The 20,513-nt window shown below is 38.4% G+C and overlaps 1 protein-coding gene across 1 annotated transcript; it reads right to left on the reverse strand.

Moving 5' to 3' along the window:
* Positions 1-9,908: 9,908 nt before the first annotated feature.
* On the reverse strand, positions 9,909-11,012 carry LOC137503219 (zinc finger protein ZFP2-like; the record flags this gene model as incomplete). Its single annotated transcript, XM_068230749.1, has 1 exon — positions 9,909-11,012. A coding segment is annotated over exon 1 (1,104 nt), but the record flags the coding sequence as incomplete, so codon positions are not given.
* Positions 11,013-20,513: the final 9,501 nt, after the last annotated feature.

The following is a 20,513-nucleotide window of genomic DNA, read 5'->3' on the forward strand; positions in this document are numbered from 1 at the left end:
TCTTGTCAGTGAATGCAAAGCAATTTTGGTGTAGCATTGTTCTAATAGGGCTAATTATTTCTTTGGTTTCCTGCAGTGAAGTATTTTCTTTATGATGATTTTCGATAATTTTAATGGATTCATCTATTGTTACGTTGGTGTACATGTTAGTGATGTCAAAGGGTATCTTTAACCTTTTACCACCCACATTTTTGCTCCGGTTATCCCCAGGTTTCAACCTATTAATTAGGAAACATTCAAGCAAAGCACACCGTTTCATTTTCAATATTATCAGAAAACATGCCATCATTTACAACATTTAACATACCATCATGTCCATTTCTCTATTCATTGAGTCATAAGTTTGTCGGTATATACCCCCACCCGTGCTGGAGATACTCAACACTGTGGTAGGCTGTATTTGTCATATTCTCATGTTGTCTAAACCCCCCTAAGCCAATAAAGATGAGATTCTGGAAGTGTAATGGTAACATCGTATATCAACTTTCATTTCCTCTAGCAAGTGTCTTCCCATTCTGTTTCTATTTTACTGAAATGCGCCTGTTTGATTGCTGCATTGATATATACGCAATCGGTAATGTCACTGAATAGATTGTCTCTGCCTAACATATGTAAAAATATAACCTATTTCTCATTATACTCTTTTGAAATTATTGATAGGTTCAACATCATCCATATAATCATTGAGTAATGAAACAAAATGTTTGTGTTACCTGAATTGCAGGTCCGATTTCTAGATATCCGTTTTCATTTATATCACAGTTATCAGTAAAATTATCTTTGTTGATATGTTATTTACTCACTAAAAATTTACCTCCACCCCTGCTCAACAATTCTGTGTCATTTCTTATGCCGTTATTCAGCTCAGTCTCAATATCCGCAGTATTCAATCCCGTCATGTTTACGAACTAAACAGCTGACCAGCACTCGCGGAAGTTCAAGTCCGTTGCCTAGACAACTTCAAGACCAATTCTCACTCTTCTTTTATTTCCTAAGCCTTGTATATTGTACTGCATGTTCATCAAAGCCTAATAAACAATTCACTACCAAAAAATACAAAACTACTGCATAGATTGCACACGTATGCAGATAATGCAGCTGGGTGTTTTCGGGCAAAAAGGGACCGTAAGGCAAAGTGAACAGTCGGGCGCTTTCGGGCGGGAAGGGGTTGATTAGTTATAGGCTGGTTTTAATTTATCTGTCTTCATTAAGTGAGATTTTCTCTTTTAGGATTTTTTCAGTTGTTAGCTTAAATTGTAAGTTGGCACATCGTAATTTACTATTGGTCTAATGGGACATGAGCTTTTGTGTATTTTGGGGATGGCTCTTACTGTGGGGAGTTTGGGATTTTTTGATAGTGAGGCTTTCCTTTTCTTGTTCTGTGAGAATAAAGTCTATTTGCAGGATAGCTTGTTTTATTTTGTTTTGAAATTTATTTGTAGGGTCACATTGTAGTTCTTGAATTCCGTTGTTGTTGATGACAGCTATTGTTTTTTTCTATATACCCAAGAATAGAACATAACAAGAAGTGTCAAGAGTATAGATCTTGAATAGCAGTGCACTCGCATCTCAGATATGTTCAGACACCGTTCTCTTCTGTAGTGTCTATAATTTAGAACTCAACCAGCAAACATTTATTCAGAGAACAGTGTGCATAAGCTGCAGACTTTCACCTTTAAGCAACTCCTGGACAATATCACATCTATAAATTAGCAGTTCACAGTGTTGGGAGTAGATATTTGCTGCCAAGTCAAAATTATTCATTGAATATCCCTCTTCCAACTCTCAAGGTTTTCAAAGACTCTGAGGTGCAAGAATGATGTGCAGGAATTCACTTTTATGCCAGTATAACTACAGACGTGTGCTGGGATATTCAGCTTCATCAAATACCTCTAGAATGGACCCAAATTACACTCCCCAACATGAAAGTAGAATGATATCACATCACCATGTAAGCTATCAGATGAAGAGAGACTGAACTGTAAGCCAAACATTCAGAAGATTACAATGGACTGTGTTTACAGCAGCAACAGACAGAGCAAGGAAAGATGATGACAATATGTCGCTTCTTCTCCAAAATTATTGCACAGCTTCTCCGCCAAGGCAGAGTTTTACTATGAGATCACCCAACATTAGTAACATTGTAAAGAAGTTTAAATGATGCAAATCTTACATGGAATTTCATTTGGAGGAAAAATATGTTCATTATGAGATTCAAAAACCTACTGGCCATAACCGAATTAAATCCAGCACCCACAATTGTCCTTCATTTCAGCAGCTACTAGCACTAAAATTGGATAATGTATGATAGGAGATGATGTCAATCCCACAACAATACCATTACCAAACCATGGAGAATAAAAACATAACCATACAACCTACAGAAATCCATTTCAATAAACGCCAGAGGTAATCGATAAACAATAAACAGTCATTTGATGGGTACTTAGCTCATGAAATGTCCTGATGCCTCGATCTTGAAACGCTGCCTGTCACAACTTCATTGGTAGCTGGACCTAACCAAGGTTCCTTCACTATCAAGTCCACAACTTTAATTCAGCTTTTTGCCACTATCAAACATAGCATGCACTGCCATCTCCCTAGTAAATGCTAGAGGCCAATTGTCCACTTGGCGACCATCATCTGGGGGCATGTGCCACCAGAACCCCTTTCCTTGCCCCATGAACAAAGTTTCTGTCACTAGTTGGACCTATAGATGTATATAAATACTGTTGTTTGTACTTCCTAAGAGTTGGCTGCCTTGCGTAGTACATTATCACATACTCCCAGACAAAGAAACAAAAGAGACACATACTTTTCCTAGATGCCCATGTAGCAAATGGCGACTGCTGGGGTTAATACTGGGGAAGCACATAGTAAATTATGCCCCTGCCAAACTTATTCAGCTACTAAGGGTTAAATTCTGACCTCTATAAAGTTATTTGCCATGAGACTCACAAGTGATGCATTTGTTGTTCTTTCAAGCCAGGCTGGTTCCTCTTTGCTTTTTACTTGCAGGTCTATTTCACACCGCAACTGAAGTAGTTAGAAGGTACTGGGGTTCTTGATTACTTCCAATGATTTTACACTAAAACATAGGCCAGAGAAATATATTACCTTATTGCTGTCATTGCTACTTAGGTTATCTGTCAACAGACTAAACATTATGCTTGAAATTTTACATGACCGTCAATATTATGAATATACCAAAAAGACTCAAACTTTTACATGACTGTTAATATTGTGATCATACCTATTGGACCTCAAGTTTTCTGTGACTGATACAATTCAGAAGAATCTCCATAACAACACTGATAACCATAACAAGAATTCTACATATGATATCCTAAACGGAAACTTCTCAAAATTTCGAACCCTACTACCTTATGTCGCAGCCTACAGTGTAAAGAACAACTCAACATTCACAGCGTCACTATTAAATTGCAAACATAGGTAAATAACACAGCAACGCAATAATTAAAATTATGCACTACATATTGTAATTTCTTTCTGAAACTAATATCCGCGATTCTTCACCTGCGCAGCCTTTCAGAAATATTCTTCACTCCAAAAAATTTCGATAGGTAAGGTAAGTTACGTTATATTGCTAAAACACACGAGGAACAGATTTGCCGGCACTTGTGACACAAAGGCCAGGAGTTTTCAAAAAGAATGCCAGTTATATGTGTATACAGTTTTAATGCTTAAGTAGAAATTAAATTTAAGAAAATTAAAAATATTAAATGTTAAAAATATGTAGAATGCTGAAACTGAGAAAGATTAGTAATAACTTTTTACTGTTCCCAATTGAGATGTATAATTTTCGCAAAAGTAAATTATAGAACTTGAACCTTACCGACAATAGAGATTGTGGACACAGTGTAAATGATAGAAATCACAATTTCTCAATGAAGAAAATCTGTAGCACAATAAATTAACGGAATAGGCTGTACAAATGGCTAATACGCGTCTTATGTAACACATACCTCACACCCCTAGAGACAAAACCTGATATTTTAATTCAGTGTAATCACTTAAAACAAACACTTAAAGAACGGATTTGATTTGTATCAGTCAGTAGAACGGGCTGAATTTAGGAAAGGATGAATTACCAGTGACAACTCCAGAGTAAACGACACTTCTTGAAAACAGCACTGGGTGCAATGTCCCGTTATATTTGTAGCTATCAACTACCAATACAGTCCTGCTCTAGTGGGCTTTACACGTGGTCAAAGAGAATGAGTAAGAGATGACTCTCAACGTTATTTTTCAGTTCTGAACGCAAAGGCTGCGCAAAGATCGCCAGGAATTGCACACCAGCGCCTCTAGTGTAAACAGGGCTGAACTAAAATTACCGGGCGGGTGATTTAAATCGTTTAGCGCGCGGAGGGTCCCCAGGTTCTCGTCCCCCCACCACTCTTAAATATTACATTAAATATATTTTTTTCTTTTTTTATTTCTCTTATATTTTTCTTTCATTTCCTTTTCTTTCTTTCCTTCTTTCTGTTACCTTTTCCTGAAATACTGCATTCTGAACAACAATACACCTGGAGGTTGGCCTGTGCTTTATTATTATTATTAATATTTTTTTTGCTGGAGAAAAGAAGCTTACCACTTGTGCTGCTTATTATAATTATTTCAATTATGGAGCTATATTTTATTTTTACTAATCCACAAAGCCTTGAAGGATCGGAGTGACTGGCCTTGCCTGTGCTGGTTTTGTTTGTTTCTGCTGAGGAAAAAGGAAGCTCACTCACAAAGGCAGGAAGGAAGTGACCTGAAGGTGAGTGGGATTGGCAATACTTATCTCAGATTAAGACCTATGACAGAAATAGACACTAACATCCCCTCGTACATCAGTCCTCTTTAACACTACTTAAGCCAACTGTAAGAGTCAATAGTATCAAGATATGCCACTTATGCAGGAAATAAAATATAAATACAACGTAAGAAAGAAAATCATACTCAGGAACCAAAATGATGGAAGGAAACTCATATGCTAAGGAGGAAGTTTGTAGGATTCAAAGGTAAATTGAAATGAAACATGATCTTTTGATTTATGGAGCTATATTCTACCTACTATCCACAGTGTTACAGGTATAAAATCGTGTAGAAATTTGAACAAAAGTTTTAGTGATCATAGTATATCATAATTGCATGACATTATATTCAGCAGTGTTAATCATCAATTAATATTCATCAGCCAGAAAACTATCCAATACAACACAAATACAAGATCATTCATTTATGAAAGAGAGACTGGAACTGACAAGGTACAACATAATACTTTTCTCTCTTATTGCAGTTTAACGTTGCACTGACACTGCAAAAATTTTTCAGCAACACCATTTGTATTTTCCCAAGGAACTTACTATATGATACATCTTTCAGTCTGTCAAAAGAGGCACCTAGGGCCACACACTGAAAAATATTGAGATTTGTACTTCTTTTGCAAATACTAGAGGATGGCAAATCTCTGGCAGAGTAGTGTTTGAAGAAACCAAGACATGATAGCACATACTCTGTTCCTACATACTGCACCAAAACACAAAATATCATTCAATCAGTCATCTGCATTTAGATGATAAACAATGTCAAGCTACAAAATTGTATGCATTCCTTGTATTCATTAACCTACACTATTTACAATAAAAATGTTCTATTTTATGTGACAGTAGGATATATCATAATTTTTTCTGCTACATGGAAAAGGATGGAATCATGAATATATTTGAGGGTTTAAAAGACAAGAGAGAGCTTACAGATTCTGTGATTGCTCCCTCTTACAACATGCAGGAGGTACAAATAATGCTTCCTTTCAGTCCATCCGCAGGAGAGGAGTTGTAATAAATTTACAGAAATATGTAGCATCAGGATCTACATACAACAATATGGCAGCTGATCCAGCACAAAACATTCCCATGCCAAGTCACAACATAGCTCCACCTATTAAGAGCTATGTCCAAGGAATTGCTTGCTAATTTAGTACAGTATTATGAACAATATGCTGCTACTTCCACAACATTACGGTGTGCAAGGGACTTTGCTGTGACCTAGACGAAATGCCAGTTGAAGACAGTGGAAACTCACTTCAGACAGTGCCATTTGTACCTACTGTACATCGAAGGCAGAAATCCATGTTGGTGGTTGCAGAGTAGGCTGATCTGTGGTCTGACAGCATGCACTCCAACCGGCCAACCAAGCAGAGGAGGGGTGGCTATGGTTCCACCGTGTTTCTACACCTCTGCATTTGGGACACAGAAACGGGCTGTTCCCCTACCACTGGCTGTCCTGAGAATGGTTTTTCCTTTCGCCTGCAGTAAGGCGAATGATGGGACAGTTCCTAGTATATGTCATGGCCACCAAACATCTTGCCCTCACCACAAATCTCCTTGCTTAAGATGATGATGCTTGTTGATTAAAAGGGCCTAAAATCTAGTTCATTGTTTTAAGAGAAAGTACAACTAGGCAACCATCCCCTATATACATTAGTAATCGGAGAGAAGAAATGGAAGGGGGTTGACACTAGGAAAATGATGGTATCAGCTAAGCAGGACCAGGGCCATGGAGGGAAAATAAGACTCCCTAGGCCTCCATACATAATACAATCGGGGGCAGAAAAGAACAGGTCGTGATCGAGGTAGATCAAATAGGATAGATGAAAGTGGGGAGCCTGGCACAAGTAAGCGGAAGCAGTGCCAAAATTCAATTAAGGGCTCCGTGGTAGCCTACCCAAGCTCCCAAGTGCATAGCCCACATGCGACCCCTTTTAGTCGTCTCTTACAGTAGGCAGAGGATGCTGTGGCTGTTATTCTACTGGCCCTACCCACAGGGGGACAAATATGATAAGGCTAGTTGCTTTACGTTGCACCGACACAGATAGGTCTAATGGCGATGATGGGACAGGAAAGGCATAGGAATGGGAAGGAAGCAGGCATGGCCTTAGTTAAGGTACAGCCCCAGCATTTGCCTGGTGTGAAAATGGGAAACCACAGAAAACCATTTTCCGGGCTGCCGATAGTGGGGTTCGAACCTACTATCTCCCGAATACTGGATACTGGCCGCACTTATGTTTCAAATTATCCGAAATTCATTTGCCTTGGTGTGGTATGTTTTCATGTTCTGGCCTCAGGAGATTAGTAAAACAAGAACAGTAAGGATGCTTACCTCAAATATCTTGTACTTTTTCTTCAAACACGCAAACGAAGATAACAGATATACGCATACAAATCAAAGTAAAGCAAAATGTCACAAACGTCAAAAACGTGGTCGTCCCACGCGGTCCAAGTTGCCGAACTCAAATCGACCAATAGCAATCGGAAGATGTTTCTACCAATAGGAGCTGCCGTATTCGTCACGTGGGCTTAGGGTGAGTGACGTGATGTACAACAGCGCGCCCACGCGGGTGGAGAGCAAAAGTATTCAGTCTGAGCCGGGCCCTCGGAAGGGTAGGATCTATGCCGCTGTCAAACCCTTGCACGTGGTAGTGGTGGGGGTAAGGTTCGGCAGTTGGGTTCACTGCCGTCTCAATCCTACATATATAGATTGAGACGGCGGTGGTTCGGTTATTGATGTTGGGGAGGAAGGGGCGTTAGCGTTGAAGGAGGGATTGGATATGGGTGGGGTATAGTAGCCATTACTGAATTAACACCTTAAGTGCCACATATGCAGTAAAAAATTCCATCCAGGCCATTCTTTCTTTTTTACTATAGAGTATAAAATGGTGCACCTTATTACAGAAATGTACCTTTTAGTCACCTTGGGCCAAAATTGTAGTCATAACATTGTGTCAAAATTGTGGTGACACATTGGTCTCACGCAGTCACTGACACTACCTTCCAGCTGTATAGGCCGCGTGAGACCAATGTGTCACCACGTATCCTGGAACAGTTCTCACCTTCCTGACACACTGGTATACGTCTGCCTCATTAGCTCATGAACTACTAAAGAATAAAACTCTTATATTTGGAACACTGAAATCTAATCGGAAGTATAATCCAACCGATGTTACTAAAATGAAGTTAGCAAGAGGAAAGACAAGAGCCCAGGAAAGTAACACTGATGTTGTTGTTCAGAAATGGCACAATAAAAGAGACGTTTTAATTTTGACAACTAAACACACTGGTGAGATGGTCACTATCCAGAGGAGGGATGGTGAAGAGCAAAAACCACGGAGTGTTATAGAGTATAACACATGAAAACCGTACATTGATTTATCAGATCATAAAAAGAGCTATAGTACTTCCCTGAGACGGTGTAAAATGGTACAAAAAATAGCTATAGAGATATTGATCGGCACAAGTATAGTAAACGCCATCTATATTTCCAATCAACTTGGGAATGAGAGTATATCTGTTACCCAGTTCTAAGAGGACATTGGTGAACAGTTAACAGGTACCGGTATCAAAAATTTTCATGTTCCCTCACAAATACCAAAGAAACAGGTATTACCCCACTGACTGGAGGATGTAGGCTGGCTGGGAAGACAGAGATGCAGTAATTGTTATGAAGAGATCCATCAGGAATCAAGAAGGCCATATGCCATGAGGAAGACTCTACAGTCTAAGTTCAAATGACCAACCTGTGAAAATTTGATTTGATTGTAAAACACAGTTTGAATCATATTTTTTCAGAAAGTCTCATTTCTTATACTTTAAATTCATATGCAAAAAGTGTACCAATTGCGAATGAGACAGTTACAAATATTTTTTCTAGAAAGTTCATGTAACTTTTGTCCTATGTTTTCAATTTGCCTATAGGCCTAGACCCTGATATGAGACAATGAACAATGAGTACACTATACAGTACAATATTGTGTTATTAGTACATGTGACACGATCAGAAAACCATAAATAATGTCATCATATTGTGGTTGATATATTACAGTGACGTGGTGCCGTATCGAACAGGCCAAGAATAGATTCATTACGTACTGGCCACCTACTTTCATTTAACATACGTTTACATGTCAAATGTGATGACAGTATAGCACCAAGGGGCCTGAGACTTTGAGAGTGCGCGTGAGTCCAAAGCGGACTCACGCGGCCCGAATGGCATTAAGCTCTGTGAGTCAACGTTGGTCTCACGTGGCACTCAAGGTGTAAAAACAGCCCATTTGCGAGCTTTAATCTGAAAATGCAACAACCCGAGAACGTTATAGAGATCATTTTGCAGTTGCTCACAATCTTGTAACTTATTTATTACTCTGTACAGAATAACATCATCTGCGAAAAGCCTTATCTCTGATTCCACTTCTTTACACATATCATTGACATATATAAGAAAACATACAGGTCCAATAACACTGCCTTGAGGAATTCCCCTCTTAATTTTTACAGGGCACGATAAAGGTTCACCTACTCCAATTCTCTGAGTTCTATTTTCTAAAAACAGAGCCACCCATTCAGTCACTCTTCTATCTAGTCCAATTGCACTCATTTTTACTTGTAGTCTCTCATGATCTACCCTATCAAATGCCTTAGACAGATCAGTCGCGATACAGACCAATTGACCTTCTGAATCCAGGATATCTGCTATATCTTGCCGGAATCCTACAAGTTGTGCTCCAGTGGAATAAACTTTGCAACAGTATGGCTTCTCTTCTGTTTGTGTGCGCATATGAACAGTTAGGTCAGACTGACTTTCTTTCTGAATGATTTGCCACAGACATTGCAACTGTAGGCTTCTCGCCTGTATGGGTAGGCATATGATCGGTCAGACTTCCTTTCCTCGTGAATGATTTGCCACAAACATTGCAGCTGTAAGGTTTCTCGCCTGTATTGGTCCGCATATGTTCGGTTAGTTTGCCTCTCTTTATGTCTCGCCAGTATGTCTCCGCATATGTTCGGTAAGTTAGCCTCTCTTTATGAATGATTTGCCACAGACATTGCACTGTATGACTTCTCGCCTGTATGGGTCCACATATGACCGGTTAGAATGCCTTTCTGTGTGAATGATTTGCCACAGACATTGCAGCGGTATGGCTTCTCGCCTGTATGGGTCCGCATATGATCGGTCAGACTACCTTTCCTTGTGAATGATTTGCCACAGACATTGCAGCTGAAAGGCTTCTTGCCTGTATGGGTCGGCATATGTTCGGTTAGTCTAACTCTCAGTATGAATGATTTGCCACACACATTGCACCTGTATGGCTTCTCGCCTGTATGAATCCGCATATGACCGGTCAGACCGCCTTTTCTTGTGAATGATTTGCCACAGACATCGCACCTGTATGGCTTCTCGCCTGTATGGGTCCGCATATGAGCGGTTAAAATCCCTTTTTGTATGAATGATTTGCTACAAACATTGCACATGTACGGCTTCTCACCTGTATGGGTCCGCATATGTTCTGTTAGTTTACCTCTCCGTATGAACGATTTGCCACAGACATTGCAACTGTAAGGCTTCTCGCCTGTATGGGTCTTCATATGACCGGTTAGAATGCTTTTCAGTATGAATGATTTGCTACAGACGTTGCACCTATACGGCTTCTCGCCTGTATGGGTCCGCATATGTGCGGTTAGTTTAACTCTCTGTATGAATGATTTGCCACAGACATTGCAACTGTATGGCTTCTCGAGTGTATGGGATTGCATATGAGCGGTTAGAATGCTTTTCAGTATGAATGATTTGCTACAGACGTTGCAACTGTACGGCTTCTCGCCTGTATGGGTCCGCATATGTAGGGTTAGTTTACTTCTCTGTATGAATGATTTGCCACAGACATTGCAGCTGTATGGCTTCTCGCCTGTATGACTCCGCATATGATCGGCTAGAGTGCCTTTCTGTCTGAATGACTTGCTACAGACATTGCACCTGTTTGGCTTCTCTCCTGTTCTAGTCAGCCTGTGATAAGATAAACTACTTTTCTTGACAAATGATTTGCAACATACAGTGCAAAAATGAGGCTTGTTGCCTGTGTGATTACCCATGTGACCTGCTAGTTTTTTCCGGCTGAAGGATTTACCACCGACGTTGCAGCAGTATCGGTTCTCGCTCGTGTGAGACCGCATAACGTCCGGCCTTTTCCTGAAATTTTTATGAGATACTGAGCATTCGTTTATAATCACACCTTTATGCAACAGCTGATCACCAGTTTGTTCCTCTATGAATATTTCCTCCTTAGTATCTTCGGAAGGCTGTCAGTAAGAAATAAGAAAAGTAGAATAAAGAAGTAAGGAAACAAAAATATATAGGCCTAAAATAGAAACAGCTGAGAAAATAAATTTCATAGTGGCACAAGAAGACTATGATTAATTTATCTCCCATTTAAAAAATATATAATGGAATGGAACAATGAAATGAAAATCCCATTGAATGCAAGAGAGGTGTCTACCTTGGTGGCAAATGGTACACAAAAATAAATTATTATCAAGCACTAAATTTTAAAAGAACAGAGAAGGAGACAATTTCCTAAAAACAGTATTCTACAATTTTTGCTTTCTTTTTTTTTGGCACACAGCTCATCCTTAATAAATGCAAAGAATTTACAAACTCTTACTCATAATATTTTCTGTTTTACAAACATAATCAACACACATACCACTTGTGCAACTACTCCAAATAATACTATACAAATTCTATTTGGTTATAATTTACATTGCATTTACTTATTTATTTTAATTTTTAACCTTTTTGGAACCTAACTTGCACAATGACCTGCTGTGTTTTAACCTGAGTCCCTATTGCCACTGCTTTTCAAACAATTGATGAGATATAAGAACATGAAAAGGAACACACTGTTGGACAGCAGTAGACACAATAGCATAGAAAGGAAGGAACATTGCAAATTTGTAAATTTAAAATCACCTACATATTTGTGAATATTCAGCAGAGCATATGTACACATACGTGTGTGTGAACATGTACAATTTTAGGAAATTAAGTAATAGTAAGCAGTATCTCCAAATCATTGCACAATACCATTCCTTGCTTCTGTTTCTCTTTCTGTTGATCCCTAATTCCACAATGACTAGCCATTTTCTTCATCGTCTTATATTCATATTCCCCTGTTCCCATCTTCCTACATATGACTTGACTTGTCACCTCTTTGTTCATTTCCATGTTCCTATATACTTTGTTTCCAAAAACACTTCACTGTAATATCAAATAATCCCACAGTACTCCCACCACTTTCCGAACAAGTGGACAATGCTTATATCATAAGCATAGAAATATCCATCATCCCCCTCTGTACATCACATTAAGACCAAAAGCATAAATCAGTTAATGTCCCAATCAATGAATGAATCAATCAATGAATCAATCAAACCACAGCAATTAGGGCTGTTGGTTGTTTAAATAGAAAAAAATTGTGGAAATATATGAAACAAATTATTTCAATCACTAAATCATCTTCCTATAAGTGAACATTTGCCAAAATTTGTCCCCTTGACTTGAAATTTATCTTCATGTTGCGACCTTTCCTAGACTTAAAGAACATGATTTAAATGTATTCATCAACTAAAGTCATTCCAAACCATCTCTCCAATGACATCTCAGAATATACTGCTTAATCAAACAACTTGTCTCCTTTCTCCAAGTCACCCCTGCTGAAACTTTGCAAAATCTCTGTAACACAACTCTTTTGTTAGAAATCACCCGCAGGAAATGGAGCTATTTCTGTTGATCATTTCCTGTTCTCTACTCAAGTAATACTGGTGATGGTCTCACACTCTCATTGTGGCTTTGCTGGAGATTTATATGCCCTCTCCTTTACAACCCCTAAAAAACCTCATAATCATATTAAGAGATCTGTAAATTTTATTTTCAATATGTTTAATTGATTACCATAATGAAGCTATATCCTTATTATGAATAGCTAGGTACTTACAGAGATCCCCATGAAGAAATTTCACCCATCAATACAATAATAAAACTGGAGAGGACTCTTTCTATTTGTGAAACAAAGAAACTGACTTTTCACCACGTTTACAAATATAGCATTGCACGATGTCCATTTTACAATATTGTCAAGGTCTTTTTCAATTACTCATAATCCTGAAACTTATTTATTACAAAGAGCCTCATCACTTATTTCAGTTCATTACTCATATTGTTTATATATATCAGAGAATAAAGGTCTCATAATACTGCCCTGTGGGACCCAATCCCATAATTGTTACAGGATCAAATAAAGCTGCACCTACTCTTATGCTCTGAGTTCTATTTTGTAGAAATACACCAGACGTGGCCAAATTTTAATGGTAAAAGATATATTTCTACCTTTATGTAAACTATCGACCTTTATAGCCTAATCCTTGAACTTGTTTGGAGGCAAAGTTTCCACTTGGGATATCCTGGTCCACACTATTGTATTTTTTCATACAGTGGCTACAATGAGAACCACAATGTAATTTCATTATTCACATGGTTTTGTGTCATTTTTGTTAGTGAGCATGTTCTGTTGTTTATCTTTATTATCTACATATTGTTGCTGTTTGGAAGTAAATAATGTGACCTATTGTTAAGACTGTGCATTCTGTAAATTACTTGTATTATTGATACTATTCAGGAGTTCAGTTCTATTTCTTTAGAGTGGTCCTAGAGAACTGTCAAATTTTGAGGTTATGGGAAGACGAAGATACCTTTCGCCAAGAAAGGCACTGTCAGAGAGCTACTTCTTGAGAAACGTCATTCACAACAAGAAATAGATTCTAGATTGCAAATACCACAGCAATCTGTAAGTAGAATTTTAAAATGTGAAGATAACGGGAAGACAAAATATGATGATGATGATTGTTGTTTTAAGGGGCCTAACATCGAAGGTCATCGGCCCAAGACAAAATGTCAACAACGTGTTGGCAACTGTGGGAAAAAGAAGAAACCAACCCCAAGGAGGAAGCAAAACTGATTAATTTGTCAGTAAACAACCGCAAGGTTACTAGTTTGGATTTACGTAAGAAATTAGAGGAGTATGGGTCATTTGTATTAGCCAGAACTCTGAGGCGAGAGCTGTTTAATGCTGGAATGAAAGCAAGATGACCTCAAGGCAAAGCAAAGTTTACTCCTGCTATGGCTGCAAAGAGGTTCCAGTGTGCCAAGACTCTCCAGAATTGGTCACCTGATGAATGGAAACAGGCAAGTCCATGACAATTACTGTAATTCCTAAATTATCATTCATTATTCCATTATAACCCAATCTAAGTGATGTAACCGTACAGCAGAGTAAATGTATGAAATTCTTCTCTTAAACCTTACAGCTTATTGCATTTAATGCTAGGCTTATTTGCTTTATTTATTTCGGGTTTGCTTTAGTGACGAATTGGTATTTCCTGTCGAAGAAGAGACAAGTCAATATGTCAAAAGATAAGGAGAAGCATTCCATCCAGATTGAGTGAGGCATCCAACTTCAGTGATGGTCTGGAGTGTGTTTTTTGGTATGGCCGTGGAAGATTATATATTGTAGAAGGAATTATCAGACGTGAACAGTGTAGTATTAAGAACCCTTTGGTAGCTCAGATGCAAGAGTAGTTTGGCCAAAGTGAATTTATTGTTATGCAAGATGGGCCTCCTTGCCACAAAGCCTAGAAACAGTCCAGACATGAACCCCATAGAATATCCTTAGCCGATAGCAAAGAAAAGTCCAAAGAAAAATAACGACAAAAATTGGCTTGATTGAGAAGCTCGGTCAGATGTGGTGTCATGATGACGATTTAAAGAGTCATTGTAAAATACTGTTTGAGGGTATGCCCAGTCTAATCAAGTCGCTCATGAAAGCTAAGGGGGTGCATACCAAGTACTAATGTCATGAACTTAAAAATTGGTAACATCTCATGTGTTCAATTCTCAAATTTTTAATGTTTAATAATTTGGCCATATCATTATAGTCACCCATTTAGCCATCGTTTTATCTATCCCAAACGCACTAATTTTTTGTCAGTAGTTTCCCGAGAACTACCCTAAGAAAATCCTTGGATATGTCAATCGTGATACTTTTGACTTCCTGAATCTAATATATCTGCTATATCCTGCTGGAATCCATAAGATGAGCTTCAGTGGAATAATATTTCCTAAACCTGAACTACCTTCTATCGAGCCAGCTGGTAATTTCTTAAATGTGTATATCATAATCAGAAAGAATGCATTCCAAGTGCTTGCAAACAACACAAGTCAAGACGACTATTGTGTAATTACTAGCTTTAAGTTTAGCACATTTTCTCTATACACAGAGTGCTACTACACTAAGTATTCATTCATCTGGTATAGCTGTTTCATACATACTCGAATCAATATCTCAAAGAACTGACTTTTGTATATGCCCAGACATTTTACCCATCCCAGCAGCAATTCTAGTTTAAATTTTTTTGTATATTACCTTCAATGTTCCTTATAGTGGATACTGTAAAGTAATTTCAAAGGATTAAGTGAAATTGTCAACTGCGTCAGGTACTGCAAAAGGACATGATCCTACCATTGGTGACATATCCTATGCATCACGAGTGACGGCTGCGATGCCCATCGACTAATGAAGTATACACATTCCCATGTTGTGTAATTGCTACTTCATACCTTTCTAAATCTGTCAACAGTCAATACCGTACACAGCAACAAGCCGTAGTAACACGGCTGAAAGTAATTCCAGTATCAAGGAAGACAATGTACACTGCCGGGTGGTGCTCTCAGTGCTTTTCAATTAGCATTCTGGCAGTGAAAATTGCATGAGTTGTTCCAACACCCTTAATGAAGATGCACTGGATAGCAATAATGCCGGCGATTTTACCCAGTCAATAATGAAGGCTACTCTAAAAGATCTTCTCATGTACAATTGGGTGCAATTTGGATGGTAATTTGCACATTCTGCTGAATCATTATTTTGCTCAAAAATAGGCACAAGGATGTTTACAGTCCAATGACTGGGAACAGAGCCAGAGTCAACTCTGGCACTGAATAAGCTTGTCAGCCAGTTGATAATGAGTTCTTTAAACTGCCTCATCTTCCAGAAGTTTGCTGGATGGTCATCCGGTCCTGGCGCTTTTTGGTCCTTCATACTCCTAATGGCAAACTCCACTTCCTTTGATGTGATGCATAAGATGGGACTTACCATCAGGAATAAGGTGATGTGGTAATTCAATGCAGGAAATATCTACAAATGTTGTTGCCAATGATTGAGGATTTATTGTTTGTCCTCTAATCACTGGTCATCTTTGTCTCTAATGCAGACAGTGTGCTCAATACTTGTGTCGGGAAAAATAATATTTTTGAGAAAATGAGGTTAAATTGTTACTTCCTGGTGCGCGATTGAATTTGAAGAGCTGCTGCCGCCTTTCAGGGAAGATAAGGGTAAGGAGGCGTTGTGGAGTGTATGCGCAGACAGAGATAATGCTTCCTCATACGACTTCAATATTATAGTCTCTAACAGGCAATATCCACAGTCCATTTATCTAATAACTGTAACTGCACACACAGTTAAAGAACACACTGCATTTAAGACACACATGTTAGTCAAGGAAAGCACCAGACTGTTTCTCCTCTCGTCTGTTTGTCGCAGTAATATTCTATATTAATTAACATGCTCGAAGATTGTGTATTCCTTCCTTCATAACATTGTAAACTCAATGAAATACTGAATGAAGGAATCAACACGCCGAGTGATTTGATTACAGTGTATATTCAATAAGGCCCCTTCCTACTTTGGTGTATAGTTCACTATGGCGTAGTAGTGAGTGACTATGGACTATGTCCAGGATGTGTAGTGTGCGGCGAACAGTTCGGAAAGCTGCCTGTATTCTTGTTACAAGATGTCTTCTCTTTCTATAGGGTTCACATAGTAGTCAATTCATGTAGAACAAACTGTACATTGCCTACCGGAGTGTGGAAGCGACTATGCGAATAGAACGAGAAACTTGTGCATTCGCATCGAGAATTGCCTATTTCTCCAAATTTCACTTCCCCTCCCTTCTCTTTTCTCATGCACTGCGGCTGACTCTCTGACATAGCAAATAGAGCAAGTTCATCAATCTGAACTGCATGACCGGAAGTAACCAGGTCACTTTAATTTCCTCAAAAGGAAACATTTCCAAGAGAATCTGACTGCACCATCATTCTCAACATTCCACGAAGAACATCCCTGATTTCTCTGTCAGTATAGTTCTGATACACCTTGTACACAGGTCATTACAGTGAGTGCGTCTCGATTGAGATTTATATACAGTATGCCTTCATCTTATCCTACAACTCTTCTTGGACTGCAATCATCCACAGGAACGTTCGATATTCAATACAAGAGGAACTAGGTTATATCGTACCCAAGTTTACTGTGATGGTTGCAGTGAAAGATCTGTAGAATGTGTCTACATGTTTTCAAATGCATTAAGATCAACAAGAGGAAAATTTATGTTGTTGCTAGGGTCTCCTTCTAGTCTTTAAGCTTCCACCACTTGATGTTCTCAGGGGCATAGAGGTCCTTAAATCCGCTATGCCTACCTTATGCAGAGGTGGAATACAGTCAGATGATATGACATTCACATCCTTTCTTCGTCGTAGATCACGGTGCTGAACGACAATCAGGTAAATTTGCTTGCTGCAGTCACCACAAGTGAAACCTCAAATATGAGCTCCATCATCATATCAGGTACCGAAAGTATTACCACCATGGCAGCTATAAAAATTCTTAGTGACCATCATGCGCATTAAGGTCATCACAGAGAAGTGGAAACTCATCTTCAGGATACGCTGCAACATGACCTCGTAGTTCCTGCCAATGCTCTTCCTTATCCAGGTCATCACAGCCAGATTGTGACATAGAAAACACAAGTTCGAGAGGATGCAACATTGAATGTAATTCACATAAGGCTGTTGGAATAGCACTGAACCTCAGCAACTCAATCTTGGATGCTTGCGCACACAATGAAATCAACACCCTTCCTGCTGGATGTAACCTGGCAGATAAGTTCACAGACATCTTTGATGTCATGAGATTTCTGGCCTTTCCAAAGCGAGCAACTTAAAATCTAATTACATAGCTACACTTCAATTCTAAACCGGACTTACATTATCCAAATTGCAACAGGTTAACAGGAACAATAGAATGAAAAGATTAAGTAATAATAAAGCAAGAATGATATTTACTAATAAAATAATTATTCTACAATAATTCTAACCCACATTTAGATGTATCCTAACTACAATAGTTTAACTGAAGCAACAAATATTCCTAAAGTATGAATTTATGGAACTTATGAGAATGTAAATATTCATTGACCATGTACATAAAAATTAGTTTTCTTGATTCATCAAAGAGACAAAAAGGTGAATAGTTTGAATGTAATTATCAGTCAAAGAACAGTGGCCAGTTATAATCATAAATTTAAGCCATATTAATGAAAGTTAATTGAACATAACCTACGGCATATTGTTTATTTGATGGTTTCTACCATTTCTCTTTCACACCGACACAGATAGGTCATATGCCGATGATGAGCTAAAAATGGCTAGGAATGAGAAGGAAGCAATTGTGGCCTTAATTAAGGTACATTCGCACCATTTGTTTGCTGTGAAAATGTGAAACATGCACTTCAGGGCTGTCGACAGTGGGTTCGAGCCCAGGATCTTATAAATGCAGGCCAAGAGCTACATGGCCAGTTATTCAGTACAACAAGGAAGCAATTGCTTGAATTCCTTCTCTTCCAATACTTACTGTGAGAGTATATTAATATGTAATTTCAAACAATACGTTAAAAAGTAAGTTTTTATTTTAGACATTCAGCTTTCACAGTTCCCCAGATGTACATGCACATTTGGACATAAGTTTCCATATACATGTCCAAAATTTTACGATACATGGGGTTACTTTGGAAAAGTAAAGAGTAAAGTAGATTCCCAAAATTCTATGCAGAGCATGCCTTCCTCCCTTGAAGTCAAGATGGGCTGCCTACGTATGCTCTTCGGATCTAGGATCGAGGTGGCCCTTACTTCTTCGCAGCTTCTCTGTATGCCCTTCACCAAGAATCCCTTTAAGAGACTTATCAAGCTTATCGCCATTGTAATTACGTTAGACAATGCTTCCAAATTTATGCTTAAATTCTTGCAACACATTCGGAAGTAACCCCATGAAAGAACCTTACTCAGAAGAACAGCCAAAGACATGATTCTTAAGGTGATCAAGCTAATGCAAGTTGAACCTAACAGCACATCAGTTAGAGTAAAACAATTCACTTCAACTAACATTTCTTGACAATGTCAACATTTGGCACCACACGATACAACAAGCAACGTCTCTCACTGAGGGACAAAGAAAAAGAAATAACAATCAAGAAAAAGGTTTATCACAATAGTTCTATGATCTTTGATTGTCCTACATCAACACAGATCTATCCATATTAAGAAACAAAGTACACATATATGTGAAGATAAACCGACGTCCAGAATTATCACATGGAATATTTGGAAGAGTAATGTACGAAAATATTAATAAATTGCAGGGTATATGCTGTAAACGGGAATCATAGATCAACGGAATCTGGGCATAGAGAAATACTCACAGGTCAATTTATCTCCAAAAGTGAGGAGACAGGGTTGGATCAAACACATTTCAATGACACTTGGGTGAAATATCAATTAAGAAATAGTAAATGTAACGATTATCATTATTTTACTGTAAAACCAATTATAGTATTAACATTAACAGCTAAAAGATAGCTGGGCATCTCAGAGAAGTTAACTGTTAACAATGTAGAATGACACTACATAAGCACTGTACAAGTCTACAGATAGTTTCACCTTAAAGTTCTACACTACACTTTATAGTGCAAATGCAGTTTTCACACCACACACAGGATTTCTACAAACCAATTTTACTAATTCCGCATCAATATATCGAAATAATACACTTTTAATACTTCTGCATCATTTATACAGCAGTGTATACTGTGGAAAGAGATCTTTCACCTACAACATATTGTAACCCAAAATGGCATAACTGGAGTTAAAATTAAGATTGCCGCAAAAGCCTAATTTAATTCAGTCAGTGGGTCATTTACAACAGCTGTGGTGAAGGCAGGGATGTGATAACATTGGAGAAATTTGCCTTTAGGCTCATTGCTGCATGGCCGCGTGGCGATCCACTCCTTTTCTCTTATTGGTTAGGAGGTTAGCATGCGACAGATATGAACAGTTAACATTTTCAAGGCTAACACCGCCCGGCAAGTTTTCAGAACTCTTCACAAGAACAGTTTTGAACCATGATACTTTAAGAAGACGTGAGAAAAATTATGATTGGTTTCCAACTAATCACACTTTCTAGGCCGAGAACTGATAAAAGTAGTGTGTAATCGACGCTCAACTTACTCAGCTCCTACACTACTGATTTCATACTGCTCTACTTTAGAGCACAACTTCACTTCGCTTTCCCACTACAATTCTACAAGATATTCTTCGCCAAGAGACGTTTATTAGTCATGATGTCTCATAAAGGGAACACTTTATTTCGTCTTCTACAAGACATAACCACGACTATATTAATTCCAGAACACGTGTAGTATGCATAAATCATCTGAACCCGTAAGTTAAGTGTC

This window comes from Anabrus simplex, chromosome X (assembly GCF_040414725.1).
Source record: "Anabrus simplex isolate iqAnaSimp1 chromosome X, ASM4041472v1, whole genome shotgun sequence".
NCBI classification, from domain to species: domain Eukaryota; kingdom Metazoa; phylum Arthropoda; class Insecta; order Orthoptera; family Tettigoniidae; genus Anabrus; species Anabrus simplex.